General features: G+C 40.9%; 1 protein-coding gene across 1 annotated transcript in view; it reads right to left on the bottom strand.

The window, feature by feature from the left end:
• Window positions 1-6,928: 6,928 nt before the first annotated feature.
• Window positions 6,929-17,176, bottom strand: part of loxhd1a (lipoxygenase homology PLAT domains 1a) — a gene marked incomplete at both ends in the record, with an annotated part of 84,273 nt that continues 74,025 nt past the window's right edge. Inside the window, 5 exons of the mRNA XM_084047521.1 lie at window positions 6,929-7,409; window positions 8,110-8,265; window positions 9,389-9,527; window positions 13,612-13,782; window positions 15,166-15,351. Of these exons, the coding sequence (XP_083903647.1) occupies window positions 6,929-7,409; window positions 8,110-8,265; window positions 9,389-9,527; window positions 13,612-13,782; window positions 15,166-15,351 (1,133 nt within the window). The remainder of the gene's footprint in view (window positions 7,410-8,109; window positions 8,266-9,388; window positions 9,528-13,611; window positions 13,783-15,165; window positions 15,352-17,176) is intronic.

Raw genomic sequence — 17,176 nt, 5'->3', positions numbered from 1 at the left:
TGATCCGATATTTATGATGTACGTATATGCATTTGCACAGGCTATTTTTTGAGAATAGTTGCCTGTAACGACATGCCCAGAATAGGGACACACCAGGGTTAATGTGGCTGATATAGGAACTAACTGGCCTGCTGCCATATGTGTCCCCAGATCATTCATGGTGGTAGTAGTAGTAGTAGTAGTTAGTATAGTAACAGTAGCAGTGTGCAACAAGTGACATTCAGTGGTCCCATCACTTTATAGAGGAGAGCACTAAGCTGAGTGTTCAGTAACCAGCTTATAGTCTTTTTGCAACACAAATTGTTCACATTTTGAACCAGTGGTGTCACGTGAAGAAGCTCTCCTTCACTGCTGTGAGGGCCAGGGATCGAGTTTTTCCGAGTTCAAAGTTAAAATACGCAGGTAAAAAGTGTTTTGCCAAAATACATTTCACCCGTAGCTTGGCCTGATGCACAGGTTTGTGTGTGTGTGTGTGTGTGTGTGTGTGTGTGTGTGTGTGTGTGTGTGTGTGTGTGTGTGTGTGTGTGTGTGTGTGTGCGTGTGCGTGCGTGTGCGTGCACGCTAGTGCGTGTGTGTGCGCACGCTAGTAATGTGTGTGTGCCCACTGTTTGGATGTATAGAGTATGTCTAACTAAAGCGAGGGTGTGTGCAACAAATCCTTAAGTATGAATTTAAGTGTGTGTCAAGGCATCATCTAGAAGTTTTTTGTGGCCAGATTAATTACATGAACATGACCACCTTGAGAGCTTATATAATCCAAAACCAAATAAGGACTTAAAAAAAGCAAAAAAAAGGAAAATGTATTATACAGTATGAACTATTTTAAGGGCCCATCCCCATCATTCACTAATACAGTAACAGGGTACGGTGAGGATAAAGGAGGATTTAGATGACCGTCCTGACTGACATAAAGTGCTCTGGCTGAAAAAACGTAGTAAATGCATGTTTCATTGTAGACATGGGCTGTTGGCTTCTGTACCGTTCCTTTACAATAAGGAAGGTGCACGGTTGTCTGTGCATGACTTGATTAAGCCTAATTTAGACGTAGCTTCTTCGTGTACTTGTCGACGACAGTGTCGCCGTCCGAAAACAACAGATTTACAACTGTAAAAATGCAACGCGCCGCGACACTGGCGTACGACACGGTTTAAATTAGGCTTTAATCTGAGCCTGTGACTATAAGCTCCTCGACGCTAACGAAACAAAATTCGAGCACGACGTCGGTGGCTGTATCGCTGACTTGTAGCGTGTGTTCGTCCTGTCCTCTCGGTGGCCACGGCAACGAGTCCTGTTGTGATGTTTACCTTATTGCCTAAAGAACAATTAAGCACATGTGATGATAGATATAGCAACAAACGTTTTTTTCTTTGGTATTGCATTTGCGTTGGTTTCAGTATGTTTATGTATAGAAACACGCAGTGTTTAAAATCAGAGCGAGGAGCTTGTGTATTCACCTAGTGTTTGTTTGTGTGACGGATCTCCCCCCGTGGTTGCTATGCTGGTTGCTATGCTGTATTGATAGATCAACAAATGTAGAATGTCGTATGACGGAGGCAGTATCTCTCTCACAGTGTATATAGACTTGATGGAGCACAATCTTTATGCCAGGAAAACAAACTTTTAGACTGCTAAAAAAACTGATTTCCTTGATGTTCAATAACAATATTTGCTCTTTCTTGCAATTGTTTGATCTTTTATGCCCTATTTTCCGTCTTTTCAATACCACAGATTTGTGTTGAGAGTTTCCTTTAGGACCCTAACTGTCCTACGCACTGAAATGGAAAAAAGAAAAAAAAACAACGATTGGGACTAACTCCAAAGACACTGATAGCCTTGTGGGCCAATTAAGGGATCAATTAGCGAGGACGAATTAAGACAGACCATCTTGCTGTCTTGTGCACTGCCAGTGTTGACACTGCCTCCTGCTGTAGTGGAGTTGTTTGTGGGAACGTTTTGATAGTTTACACAGGGTGTTGTCAGTTGAGATGCCTTAAGTATTTAACAATCATAATTTATTACTAACTGTAGATATTGTGGGTGCATATTTAATTTTATATAGTTTTCTTTTTTGCAATTGAATCATATTTATTTATTTAGAAATAACACAAATGATAATTTTTTTTTGGGGAAAAAAAAACTGTTACCTCATTTTTGCATTGTTTTAAATGGGAATGCTTTGCATGCAGTTGTATTTTTCTGAAGACTAATGTTGAAAATCGAAAAAGGAAAAAAAAACCTGCTGTTTGATCTGCCTGAGCCGGCTGTGTGATGTTTACTGTCCTGATTTATTCTCAGTCCGTGTGCCGGTGTGGCGTGCCAAAAAACAGCAGCATCTAGTAGCTCACAATGCAACGCGGTGCGACACGTTTGTGAACTTGAAGATTTTCCGCGTGCCACACCGGGGTACAACTAAGGACAAAATCACGCTTTACTGTCCTGGGCTTTTTGATACTGAGCCTGCTATCTCTGTCTCCCTCTCTCTCTTTGTCTGTCTCACTAGTATGTCTGTCTCACTAGTATACGTCAGTTAGTTAGTTATTTAGTTTGTTTGTTAGTTAGTTACTTCTTTCTTTCTCCCTCTCTCTCTCTCTCTCTCTCTCTCTCTCTCTCTCTCTGGTGCTGTTGTGGATATTGCTTACATTCCTTTGAATGCAATTTCTCCAATCCCCTCTATGCTGTGATCTATTAGTGAACAAACTACAGCGGAGTTCGTTGCTTTTAGTTTAGTTCATTTTTTTTTGTAAATGATCAATTCTTCCTGTCTGGTTTTGCACTCATAGATTTTAATAAGGGAACCCTCTCACTGGCATAACGCAGTAACACTCAATATTATTATTATCACCATCACAGTTCACTCTGCCTTTCATAATGTGCTGACTTTTAAAACGACAAATCTGAAGGATGTTCCTTCTCTCTCTCTCTCTCTCTGTCTCTGTCTCTCTATCCAGTTGTTTTCTGCTTTCACCATCAACATTTCTCGTGTGTGATATCTCGTATAATAAGTGCCTCACGTCTAGTGTCAAGAGATATTTCCATATTATTTAAGCCATTAACGTAGCGTTGCTGTCGGGCAGAAACCTTTTATCTCCATATTTTTAACTTTTTGTGTATTTTTTTTCGTAAATTAAAGCCCTACTTGATCATACTAACAGTGTCAACACAAAAGCATGAAAAGTAGCAGATCTGCAAGCTCCAAACACGGCACAAAGCGACGCGTTTTGAGCTTGTAGATCTGCTTCCACCCCGACAGAGACGATCGGTTAGGTTATCACGCCTTTATTGGTCATATAAATGTTCAATGAAGGACGTGATTGGTGTAAGAAATCTGGAGAATTGTTGGATCAAAGGTAGCATCCTCATTCTAGAGTTGTTGTGCCTTTGCTTAAAGCCTTTAAGAACGGGAACGCAATCTGTGTCATTTTAAGATTTCTTTGGCTATTCAAAAATAGTAGATGAGCTTGTAGATCTGCTATTTTTGAAAAATATTTTTCAAAACAAATATTTGTAACTCAGATCTTTGCTTCTGGGGGATTCTACAAATGTCTTCTAAATCCTAACAGTTTTTTGGAAAAACTTATGTTGCTATGATATGGTTCTCAAACTTTTTCAAAGACCCCCAAAATGATATGTATTTGGCCACGGACCCCCATCTCAAAACATGTTGTTTCAGGGACCCCCCCAGAAGCAAAGATTTTTGCTAAAAATGTTCGCTTAAAAATATATATATTCAAAGATCTGCACAAATGTTCAAGATTTTTCAAAAATAGCAGATCTACAAGCTCATAGCACGGCACTCGGTGCCGTGCTATGAGCTTGTATATCTGCTATTTTTTTTGAATAGCCAAAGAAATAAAAAAATGACACAGATGTGTTCCCGGTCTTAATGGGTTAAGCCATATGATATACTTTGTCGGTGTTGCTCACCAAAAAAATCATCTTCAATTACAAAAGTGTGATGCATCATGTTGCATTTTCTTCACATATTATATATTATAATTACGGTTACAAATTAAAATCAGACTGAATTGGGAAAATGCACTCATACCATTATCAAGGTTGTCTTGCTAATACTTTGATCAAAATGTTAATATTGTGGAAATATTTCTGACTACAAAGAGGCATTTTTCACTGTGTAGTAAATAATTACTTTGTTTCAGTTTGTTTGTTCTCTTCATCTCTACGTCTATATTTCCACCATGACCCATATTCTCTCTCTGTTCCAGCTTTTTGTCTCTGAATATATAACAATATGTCTAGTCCGTCGTACGGCGGTGTCACGCGCCAAAAATAGCCAATGTGCAAGATCACGTGCAGTGGTGGAAGGTAACTAAGTACATGTACTCAAGTACTGTACTTAAGTAAAATGTTGAGGTATTTTTACTTTACTGTCCAATTTTCAATACTTTTACTTCTACTCCACTACATCTCAGAGGCAAATATTGTACTTTTACTCCATTATAATTATTTAATATTGGACATTTTTTGTTACTAGTTACTTTGTAGTTTTAGATTATTGTTACAAATCAAACATGAACCACTTAAGCTTTAGGCTATTTGAAAATAGCAGATCTACAAGGTCACAACGCGACGCGTTTGGTAATTTAACCAAACTTGTACTTGTAACAGAGTGTTTCTACATTGCTGTATTGATACTTTTACTTAAGTAAAAAAATATGAGTACTTCTTCCACCACTGATAACGTGTCAGCTTGTAGGTCGGCCATTAACGACGCGAGACACCGTCTCATGATGAGGTATAATCAGGCGTTAACTAGGATTTGATTTGAACCGTCCATTCACTAAAGACTCCATCCATCACTTCCTCTACACAATCCTCTACCGAAAGCCAAGGGCAGACAAAGAGGATCTTATAAAAGCACAAAACTTTCTAAAAATGCATGTTTTTCTCAGGTTTCAACAATATAGTCTCAATGGTATATAAGTATATGGTGAAATTATATACAAAGAATATAACAAAATCAGAAGATTATTCATTTTTGCTGCTGCTTGAAATTAAAAAAAAAAAAAAAAACAGAACGGAAGAGAAAATATCCCAAAAAGTGCCAGTGATAGGGCTGCCACCGTCTTTGTATGAAGATATCTGCTGTTTTAGTTGTGACTGCGCAATGGTTTTCAATATAGGATATTTTATCTCAAAATAGAACTATTTATCATTAATATTAAAGCAATAGCTCGTTAATGGTTATGCGTGTGTTGATGAACTATGGATGAGCATATTATGGGTAAATGTTAGATTCACATTTGGTGGAATTTTGTACTTTATTTATTACTACTAATAATAATGATTTTAAAATTTTGCATTGCTAAACCCAAACTGTTACGTTTGAATCTTTTTTTTTTTCATGGCTTGTAATATTATCCTTTTGTATGTGCTCTTTTTGTAATAAATTGGATAAAAACGGATGTGTTGTGTTCAGTGTGATCTGTTCACTTGAGTTATTATGAAGCAGTGGTTCTCAAAGCGCGGTCTGGTGGGCCCCCAGGGGTCCTTGAGGGGCTTTTCAAGGGGTCCGCAGCTAAATTAGATAAAAAATATCATCAAAATCAGTTTAACCCAACTAAAACTGTCACTAACTGTAGGTTTACATTTTGTTTTGAAATATTTACATTTTTGAATCATATGACATACCCAAAATAGGTTGAAAGTGGTTAAATCCATTCATTCTGGTGCAGAAGCTGGCATAATGCCGACTTCTGTTTTCTCATGCTTCAGGATAAAAATAACCAGCTGGGCTCCAACTATATCGATTATCTTCTTAACGATTATTAAATCCATAACATTTTTTAAAATCAAATAATTGAGAAGTTTTTTTAAATGTATATATATATATTTTTTTGTTTATCAATGAATCGACAAAAAATATTTATTCTATATTCGACTAAATTGATCAGTCTGATTAACCACCAATCCTCGTACAACGGTCTCGCGCAAAAATACACATCACATCATAACGTGTGAGCTTGCAGATCTGCTATTTGTGGTATTTTTGCTACTGTATTTAAAAAAAAGTTTAAAAAAACAACAACAAAAAACATGATTTTATTAAAATATTTTATGTTTTATAATCGATCACATCGACTAGTTTGATTAACTGTTTCACCCCTAAAAGTAACAATAACATTACAGGATGTTTGTATCAAACCACCAAAAGCAACCTGGCTCAAAAGTATCCAGTTGTCATTTTTCGCATTACAAAAGCGTTCCGTCTTTTACAAAAAACCCACCGTTATTACAAAGCAGCTGGGAACAAATATCCCTGAAGATGATATTACAATAGTGGCACAGTCATGTTACCTGACCAAAGGACATATTGTTCAAGTGTTTCAAGGCAGGCCACATTCTCAGCTAGCAAAGGAATGTATACTTGTAGCATAGTCTAAAAAAATAATGAACATAAACACATCTAGCAGTTCCCAAGGTATCAACCAATTCAGGATTTCTTTGGTCATTAAAGTATGTCACGTCACAAGAAAGAAAATAACGTAATCGGAGTAACCTCGAGCTTCTAAACCAGGGGTCTTCAACAGGGGGTCCGGGACCCCTAGGGGGTCCTCAGAGCTACTACAGGGGGTCTACCAAATCTTTGTGTGATATGATTTTTTTTTTACCTTAACCACTTGAACCTTAGCATCCCTTTTCTGAGGAGAACTTTAGCCAAAAACAGCAGATCTACAAGCTCTCAACGCCTCGCAGCGCGAGGCGTTGAGAGCTTGTAGATCGGCTATGTTTGGCAAAGAGGCTATAGGTGTAGAGGGAAAAAAGAGCAGACTAAGTAAAAAAAAACTTTAATCTGAAACACAATTTTATAAAATATAGAGTAGGGGGTCCCTGCTTCATCTCTCTCTCAGCTAGGGGGTCCTTGGCCTGAAAACGTTGAAGACCCCTGTTCTCAACACATGAATGTTTCTTAGTATTTTGGGAAGAGGATCCGGAAGATCTGCAGATCGGATCTCTTACTATCCAACAACTTTCCACAGAGGAAGATGGTGGTGACACCGTTGGCCGTGTTGGTGATCTCCACGCGATCCAGCAACCAGCCGGCGCACGAACCCGAGTCGTCGTGCTCTATTCGCACCTTCTGCAGGTCTCCCATCTCCAGCATCTCCACTATGAAGCGGTCGGTCTGCTCGCGTTCAAACAGGTTGCGGAACTTCTGTCGCAGCGGACGTCGTCCCGACTCCCCGTTGGTTCCGTAGATCGTGATGAAAACGTTGGCGTCGGTGCCCGCGCCCTTTTCATCCCCCGTGACGACGATGATCTCGTATTTGACGGGCACCAGGGCGCGAGACTTACTGGCGAAGCTCTCGACGGTCTTCGTGCACTCAAAAGTCTGGAATTCATCCTTCTTTGCGGTGAGAGGGATGAGGGCATTGCAGCTGAATGTATACCTGGCATTGATGAAAAGAAAGACAAAATGGTAATGATATTGAGGCAAATGTGTTCAACAAGAAAACAAAAACGAATTGTTTCTAATAGTTAATATTTACATGGCTCTAGGCATAGGCAATAGGCATAAAGATCCCCTCTTGTTCATTGTAAAATCTCACCTGCAGTTTAAAATCTCACCTGTTGATCAATTAAAAAATGTCACCTGTTGATCAATTAAGAAAATCTCACCTGCTGATCAATTAAAAAATCTCACCTGTTGATCAATTAACACATTGGGTGCCAAAACCGTATATATACTTCTTTTCAAAAACTGACGTCGAGTGCCAAAACCGTATATATACGTTTTTTGGGGGAAAAAAGGAAAGAAAAAATGTTTTTAGACTTGAATCCACTTCCTGGTTAACTTATGACTTCAAAAGCCTGTATCTCTGCTCCTGTGTACTTTTTTTTTTTACAATGTATTTTTGACTATTTTCAACTGGCTGCAACTATGGAACGGATTACCGAATGTTTTTAATTTTTTTCTCCCGATTGTACGAGACCTCTATGTGTGTAATGAGGGGATCACCGTGAGGACGGTGATCACTGAAAATATTTTGTGACTACTTGAAAAAGGTTCCATTTTTTTTTTAAATCCAGGCACTCAACATACACTTTTTTAATAAAACTCTGGCACCCCAAGTGTTAAGAAAATTTCACCTGTTTTCCAATTCCTTTTCTATAACCGTGACTTCCGCCACATGCCAAAACGTTTCCCCTTTGACTTTTTTCCCGTCCTTGAGGATGTGTCCCAGACAGATGCCAGCGATATCGCCAACATTCTTGGAGGAAAACTGAAACTCGTCGACACTTCCCCTAAAATGAAAGAAGGAGAAGCACACCACGCTGTCATGATCACAACAATATTAAACAATCCTATGGATATATGCCAAGGTAACACATGTATCACTGACCAAGCGTTTATTTGTGCTGGGTGAGGTTGATAAGCTCGGTTTGATATGGCGGCTGAACAATCAGCACAAGTAAAATTGCCTAAATTGCTGGACTGTTACTTATAGTGTCTTTTGAACACAAAATAACTTCAAGTTAACAGGTGGCTTTAGGTTTGGTTGGTGAATTAAGCAGAGAGAGTGAGTTTCAAACTTTCAAAAGTTCATACCAAGCTAACCTCTCCTTCTGTATATGGATGTATAACTATTTCTGACAGAAAATGCACAATTCCTCTAGTTTAAGATGGTCTTCCCTCAAAGTCGCAATTTGTAACACAGCTCTGTGTACACTTTTCAAGTGAAGCGGTCTTGTCGTGGCATTTTCAAAATTTGAGGAGATCTCATCAGGCCCCCTGGCTGTTTGAGACCCCATGATGGATTTTTGAAGGGCCTCGAATGGATTGGAAAGCTGTTTGTTTATAAAAATGTTTTAATAATAATTTGAGGAGATCTCATGAGGCCCCCTGACTGGCTCCATGTTGGATTTCTTTTAACCCATTGAGACCTGAAGCCGATTCTACATGTCTCCTAAATCCCAACAGTTTTCTGAAAAACCTATGTTTCTATATCAGTGGTGCTCAATCTTTTTCATGTCAAGGACCCCCAATGTTTTTGGCCGAGGACCCCCATCAAAATATTTTGTTCCAGGGACCCCCAGAAGCAAATATTTGAGTTAAAAATGTTCGGTTTAAAAATACATATTCAGAAGATTTGCGCACATTTTCACGATTTTTCAAAAATAGCAGATCTACAAGCTCGTAGCGCGGCACTCGGTGCCGCGCTATGAGCTTGTATATCTGCTATTTTTGAATAGCCTAAAGTGTAAAATAATGCTTTTTTTATCTCAAATCAAAAAATGACACAGTTCCAGGTCTTAATGGGTTTTAAGGGCCTCGAATGGATTGGAAAGCTGTTCGGCGGCCCCAGGTGGACGCCAAACCTTTTCCTACAGCAAAGCACTGCCCTGCTATCAAGTAGCATCATCCTACCGTGAGAACCTCTTATTCTTCTTTTCATTCTCCATCAATAATTCCTTTGATCGACCCTTCCGTCCTTCAAGTACAATCCAGGCGTTCTCTTTGGTTTCGGCGTCATCTGTGTCTGCCGTTATGACAATGACCAGATATTCTTTTAGAGAGAAAAACGCAGAAAACATATTAGTTCATCAGTTCTATAGTAAAAAGAACTGCACTGTTATGATACTGTTCATGATTACAATATTGCAGCTTTAACATATCGTTGCTGTTGGGCAGAAACCTTGTATGTATTTCAAGTTTTTATGTTTTCTTCGTAAAATGAATGACCTACAAGCTCACAATTTACAAGCTCTCAACGCCATCACGATTTGCGATGCGTTGTGAGCTTGTAGATCTGCTATGGAAAGTGGTTAAGTGTGTCAGTGGGTTTTTATAAATATTGGTAAATATTCCAATGAAAAGTATTAATAAGGGATCCTTATTAATGGATCCATTGGAACACAGGTTCTTTTTTCCATTTCCTGAAAAGGAAACAGATATGGACATACAAGGTGTTCCCCCCCCGACAGAAACAACATCTCACACACACAGCACCTTCAAGCTTCTCAAGTGCACTATAGCAGTGGTTTTCAACCTTTTTCATGCCAAGGACCCCTACATTGATTTACATTTGGCCGCGGACCCCCATCTGAAAATGTTTTGCGCCAGGGACCCCCAGAGGCAAAGATCTGAGTTAAAATGTAAGTAATGTAATGTAAATATATTCAAAGATGTGCACACATTTTCAAGAGTTTTCAAAAATAGCAGATCTACAAGCTCATAGCGCGGCACTCAGTGCCGCGCTATGAGCTTGTATATCTGCTATTTTTGAATAGCCAAGACTAAGTGGTTAAAAGGATTCTGACGCTATGTTAACTAATTTCGCTGGGGACCCCCTGGTATCCCCCAAGGACCACTGGTGGTTCCCGGACCACTGGTTGAAAACCACTGCACTGTAGCACCAACATGCAAACTGTCTTAATATCGCTTCTATTCTTTGAGAAAACATGTTCCCCTTGTTATTCTTTATACGTTTATTATTATTAATGCTGCTACAATGTCAGAGGAACCAGAACACAACAATTGTACTATTATGTACCAGTATACACAATATGTAACAATATACCTATGTAGGATACTCTTAAAATATTGATATGCTGTTATGTACATCACAATAAATTATTAATGTTTTATATATGGTAGCATATAAAAAGCACTGCAGAACCTCTGTCGTGTGTGTGTATGTGTGTGTGTGTGTGTGTGTGTGTGTGTGTGTGTGTGTGTGTGTGTGTGTGTGTGTGTGTGTGTGTGTGTGTGCGAGATGGCAGCTCACACATACACACACACACACACACACACACACACACACACACACACACACACACACACACACACACACACACACACACACACACACACACACACACACACACACACACTCAGGCTGTACAGCTTATTATTCATCCCAGAGTCTCAGCGGTGGTACAGTAACAGGACAGTATATGCCAAGGGCAGAGAAAGAAAGGAGGCCTTTGAAGTCAGGCTGAGGCACCTAACTGTAGTTCCTATCACATAGCTCCTTATCCCCTGTCATCTAAGTCCTAGCTCCATTCTTATACACTAGGTAGCACACATACTTCTTCTAGAATAAACACCTGTATGAATTAATATAGACAGGGCCGAAAATGGAAAATTCCCCCTGGAAAAAAATGTGGTAGGCATTTTTGAGTAAAAGTACTAAGTGAGTTGTTTCTATATGATTTTTAGGCGCTGAATCCATTTCTGCCGGATGCCGAGCTGTAAAAGTCTCGGTTTAGGCATACATTTCGAGACATTTGCATAATGAGCAACTTAATTGCCAAAAACTGGGAAAAGGCTATAATTTAGCTTTTAATTAACTTATAAAGGTAATCTAAGAGTTTAAGTCCATGTTTATGATGTCCAGAAATCCATCTATTACCATGGTGCAATCATGCTACCTTTCCTTATTAGCATAAATTATGCAAGAATGTGGTAAAAGCCAGGACATTACAATTTGTTTTTCTCTTTTAGTCCTAAAAGTTTAGCTCTTGAATCTAAGTCTATGTTTTAATGTCCTCTTACTTAATGGCCTTACTAGACTCTAATAGGCTATATTAGGCTGTACTAGGCTCTTGTCAGCCCTGTAGCCCCTTTGCACTTGAGATTAACCACTGTGTCCACGGGCAATAGTTTTACAAGGGGTTGTGTCCACCGGCAATAGTTTTACATGAAAGTTTCTAGGCTATAGTATAGTACTGCCCCGTACAACCTAACAGAGCCCAGCACAGCCCACCAGAGCCCATTATAGCCCACCAGAGCCCAGCAGTCCGGCACATTCCAGCACACAAAGTCCAGCCCACTGGGAGAATAGCCTAGGGTATGGGGGTAGTTAAATGACTGTAATAGGCTATACAGGGCTGGGTCCAGCTGGAATAGGCTAGACTAGAATGTTCTAGGCCTTACTAGACGCTAATAGGCTCTATTAGGCTGTACTAGGCTCCTGTCAGCACTTTAGCCCCTTTGCACTTGAGTTTAACCACTGTGTCCACGGGCAATAGTTTTACGTGGGTTTGTGTCCACCGGCAATAGTTTTACATGAAAGTTTCTAGGCTATAGTATAGTACTGCCCCGTACAACCTAACAGAGCCCAGCACAGCCCACCAGAGCCCATTATAGCCCATTATAGCCCACCAGAGCCCAGCAGTCCGGCACATTCCAGCACACAAAGTCCAGCCCACTGGGAGAATAGCCTAGGGTATGGGGGTAGTTAAATTACTGTAATAGGCTATACAGGGCTGGGTCCAGCTGGAATAGGCTAGACTAGAATGTTCTAGGTCTTACTAGACTCTAATAGGCTATATTAGGCTGTACTAGGCTCTTGTCAGCCCTGTAGCCCCTTTGCACTTGAGATTAATCACTGTGTCCACGGGCAATAGTTTTACATGGGTTTGTGTCCACCGGCAATAGTTTTACATGAAAATGTCTAGGCTATAGTATAGTACTGCCTCGTACAACCTAACAGAGCCCAGCACAGCCCACCAGAGCCCATTATAGCCCACCAGAGCTAAGCAGTCCGGCACAGTCTATTACGACCTAGAACATTCTAGTCTAGTCTATTCCAGCTGGACCCAGCCCTGTATAGCCTATTACAGTCATTTAACTACCCCCATACCCTAGGCTATTCTCCCAGTGGGCTGGACTTTGTGTGCTGTAATGTGCCGGACTGCTGGGCTCTGGTGGGCTATAATGGGCTATAATGGGCTCTGGTGGGCTGTGCTGGGCTCTGTTAGGTTGTACGGGGCTGTACTATACTATAGCCTAGAAACTTTCATGTAAAACTATTGCCGGTGGACACAAACCCTTGTAAAACTATTGCCCGTGGTCGTGGACACAGTGGTTAATCTCAAGTGCAAAGGGGCTTACAGGGCTGACAAGAGCCTAGTACAGCCTAATAGAGCCTATTAGAGTCTAGTAAGGCCTAGAACATTCTAGTCTAGCCTATTCCAGCTGGACCCAGCCCTGTATAGCCTATTACAGTCATTTAACTACCCCCATGCCCTAGGCTATTCTCCCAGTGGGCTGGACTTTGTGTGCTGGAATGTGCCGGACTGCTGGGATCTGGTGGGCTATAATGGGCTCTGGTGGGCTGTGCTGGGCTCTGTTAGGTTGCCGTGCCCTCTTTTAGCCAGTGGATGTGTAAAGTGCATCCGTTCTTTCTTAGGCGATGACCATCCCTGCTACAAAGTGTTGTGGCGTTATGTGAAGCCATTTGGGAGTTGGGTGTCTTTTTGCGATTGACCACGCCCCTTTTGGCAGAGGGGCATGGGAAGTTAATTTGGTTCATCATCAGCCCATGCTACACCCTTCCACCAAGTTTCATAAAAGTTGGCGCAGTAGTTTTTCCGTAATCCTGCTTACAAACAAACGCTCAGACAAACAAGTGGTGGTGAAACCATATCTTCTTTGGCGGAGGAATAAAAAAAACTGGGACCCTTATTTCACCGGCATCCGGTGGATTCTTATTGGGGACACATTGAACTTTGAAAAAATGCTGGATGCCAACTTTTACTCAAAAATGCCTACATGGTTACAGAATTTTCCATTTTCGGCCCCGTCTAATACAACAGTCGACAAAATGCCTTCTCTTTGACACAGACATGACGAGTGGTACTTACTGGTCTTCTCGTTGAGGTCAAAGTCGTCGTTGTTCGCACAGGGCAGGTCCCTCATGATCTGCCCGTCGTCGTCGTTCTTGGCCAGCCAGCGGTCGCAGGGGAAGCGGAAGTTTTTGTCCAGGATCTCGTCCTTCACATCGATGTACTCCAGGTGCCACCCCGCAGCAGGGCCTGCCTCATCACACCGTTTAAGACACAAATGTCACATAAAAAATAATAATAATTAAAACATAGTTAGGTCTTATAACATAACAGATTAATCACTTTCGACCTGGCATGTCATTAGGCTTCTCCTAAATCTCCTAAAATCTAATCTAATCTTGGCCGCCACGGAGTCTAGGGGTTCGAATACATCGTGCGTGACACTGCCACATAAATGTGTGAAATAATGTATTTCCTGTCCAGGTATGATGAGTATTGAAAGAAAAAGATACACAAGAAACATAACATACTTGGTTGATAACAGGGGAATATATTGGTTAAAATATGGTTGAATATTTAACACCTAAATGTAGTGTACGGAAAAAATGTTTTGTTTTGTGTGAGGTGATTATGGCCATTATGATTCATTTTCTGTTGACATGGTTCTCTCATAGGGGGAGCTGTGGGGAAAAAGCAGCACATGTAGGAAAAGTTCCACAGGAAGTGAGGTATCAGGAACAGCTATAAAAGTACAGGAAGTGAGGCGGCCGGGGGTTCCATTTTAGGTATTAAAAAAAGAGTGTTTGGTGGTGTTTGAGAAAGAGACTCTTGTAAAGCCTAAACTAAACCAAAATCAGGAATTAATAAACCACTGAGTAGTGGGGCCGGAGAACTTTGGGAGCTGGAAGGAGAGAAGTTTGGAGGAGGAACATTTCTGAGGATTTATCTCTGAAGCCAGTTAGAGCTTCTGGACAAAGGAACCCATGTGGCTGACCCTGACTGGAAGGTTGGGTGAGGAATATACTTTTTTTTATGCAATTCATTGCCTTTTCATTTGATGACTTTGGGGATTTATTCGATTTTCGGAAAATAGAAGATCGACAATATCTGTTGGATTATCTTTTTGCACGGCAACGTGTTGCCAGATTCTGTGAGAGAAACAAGCAACCAGGTCTAGGAAAACCAGCCCAAAAGAAGCGACTATGGGCCACACGAGCACCTTAACATAATACATCAGCTTTTTGAAAATAGCAGATCTACAAGCTCACAACGCGTCGCGACGCGTTGTGAGCTTGTAGATCGGCTATTTTCCAATAAAATCTTGCGGGGAAATTATAATAAGCAGATCTGGCAACCCTGAAGGCTCAAGTTATTCCCGTCTCCTACCGGCTAATGTATCCGGTAGATGACACAAAGTAGATTCTTTGTGTCTCCTACCGGATACACACCCGGTCATCAAATTATTGGCTTAGGAATGCCACAAAAACAAAAATAAATCCATGAAATCAAGCCTTCATGGGGTGTGCAATTGATAGAAAATAAGTCATTTTTTGGGTGAACTCCTCCTTTAAGACAATTAGCAGCACCTCCCCTACGATGTCACAGTTACATCTGACCGGCTGATGGGCTGACCTGTGTTGTCGTGCCAGACGCGTACTTTGCAGAGGTCTCCCAGGCTGAAGATGTCCTGGAAGCGGAAGGCGTCCGCCGACTTGCGTTCGAACTTGTTTGACTTGCCGCACTCTTTGAGAGCCAGTGTTCCCGTGTCTCCGTTCTCTCCGAAGATGATGACCCCGACGTTGGCATCGGTGCCCGCCCCTAGAGGACACAATGGAAGTTATAGGGATGATGGGACGACGTGAAAATTACACGTCACGATTATTGTGGCAAAGGTAATTGCGATTAACCCTTTAAGACCGGGAACGCATCTGTGTGACATCTTTAGATTTCGTTGGGCTGTTCAAAAATAGCAGATCTAGAGCTTGCAGATCTGCTATTTTTTTTTTGAAAAATCGTGAAAATGTGTGCAAATCTTTTATATACATTTTTAACTCAAATCTTTGCTTCTGGTGGTCCCTGGAACAAAATATTATTATTATATATTAGACAAATACATTATTTTGGGGGTCTTTGACAAGAAAAAAGTTAGAAAACTATTGATAATATAGCAACATAAGTAAAAAAGAAAAAAAAACTTTAGGAAGAAAACCTGTTAGGATTTAGAAGACATTTGTAAAATCCCCAGAAGCAAAGATTTGAGTTAAAAACTTTCGCTTTAAAAAAGCATATATATATTCAAACTAAAGATTTGCACACATTTTCACGATTTTTCAAAAAAATAGCAGATCTACAAGCTCATAGCGCGGCACTCGGTGCCGCGCTATGAGCTTGGTACGATGGTTAACGCTATGGGTTAACGATGTTATCGCGATAATCAAAATATGCTTAAAAATTAAAATGCCACTTTTGTTGACCACCTTGAACACCCAGCATCCCTATTCTGGGGAGAGAGCGTTCGTCAAAAATAGCCGATCTACGAGCTCACAACACGTTGCAACGCGTCGTGAGCTTGTAGATCTGCTATTTATTGCGAATCGATTTGTGTAGAGTGAAATAAGAGCGTACCAAATGCGCTCTTTTACAGGTACACTGTGTATAGCCTAATGAAACAATGGAAACCAACGACTAACCCCAAAAATCAAACACAATGTATTATGCTTTGGAAAAACAAGTCGGTGCCTACAGTAACTCAAACCACATCCAAGACTGATGTGTTGTGAGGGGGAGGAGAAGTGAACAGCAGAGGAAGACTACAATTCTCTCACTCCTAAAAATCCCTCGGTGCATATTTTCAGCACTGCGGTAACTCTGCGAGTGCGTGCGTGCGTGCGTGCGTGCGTGCGTGCGTGCGTGCGTGATGACAGCTCAGGCTTATTATTCCTCCCAGAGTCTCAGGAGGGGTGGTACATGACTATGTCTTAACTTACAGTATCTGCCAAGGGCAGAGAGAAGGAGGCCTTTGAAGTCAGCTCAGGCATCTTACTGTAATAGTTCCTATCACCTAGCTTCCTATCACCTAGCAGGCCTACCTAGCTCCTATCATCATCTAGCTCCTATCATTCCCATCGCCTATGTGCACTATCATCTATAGTTCCTATCTCACCTAAGTAGGCCTACTTAAGTATAGCTGCTATCATCTAGTTCCTATCATCTAGCACCTAACTCCTGTCACCTAGGACATATAGCTGAAGGAGTAAGCTGTGTTTATAGCAGGGGCCTTGAACAGGGGGTCCGGGACCCCTAGGGGGTCCTCAGAGTTACTACAAGAGGGTCCGCCAAATCTTTGTGTGATATGATTATTTTATTTTACCGTAACCACTTGAACCCTATCATCCCTTTTCTGAGGAGAACTTTAGCTAAAAAATAGCAGATCTACAACGCCTCGCGCTGCGAGGCGTTGTGAGCTTGTAGATCGGCTATTTTTTTGGCAAAGAGGTATAGGTGTAGAGGGAAAAAAGGGCAGACCAAGCAAACCAAAAAATCTAAAACACAACTTTATACAATATGTAGTGGGGGTCCCTGCTTCATCTCTCTCTCAGCTAGGGGGTCCTTGGCCTGAAAACGTTGAAGACCCACTGGTTTA

This window comes from Gymnoscopelus microlampas (assembly GCF_963454915.1).
Source record: "Gymnoscopelus microlampas genome assembly, chromosome: 21".
Taxonomy (NCBI): domain Eukaryota; kingdom Metazoa; phylum Chordata; class Actinopteri; order Myctophiformes; family Myctophidae; genus Gymnoscopelus; species Gymnoscopelus microlampas.
Note: the sequence above shows the minus strand (reverse complement) of the source record. Positions and strands in the feature narration are given on the sequence as shown.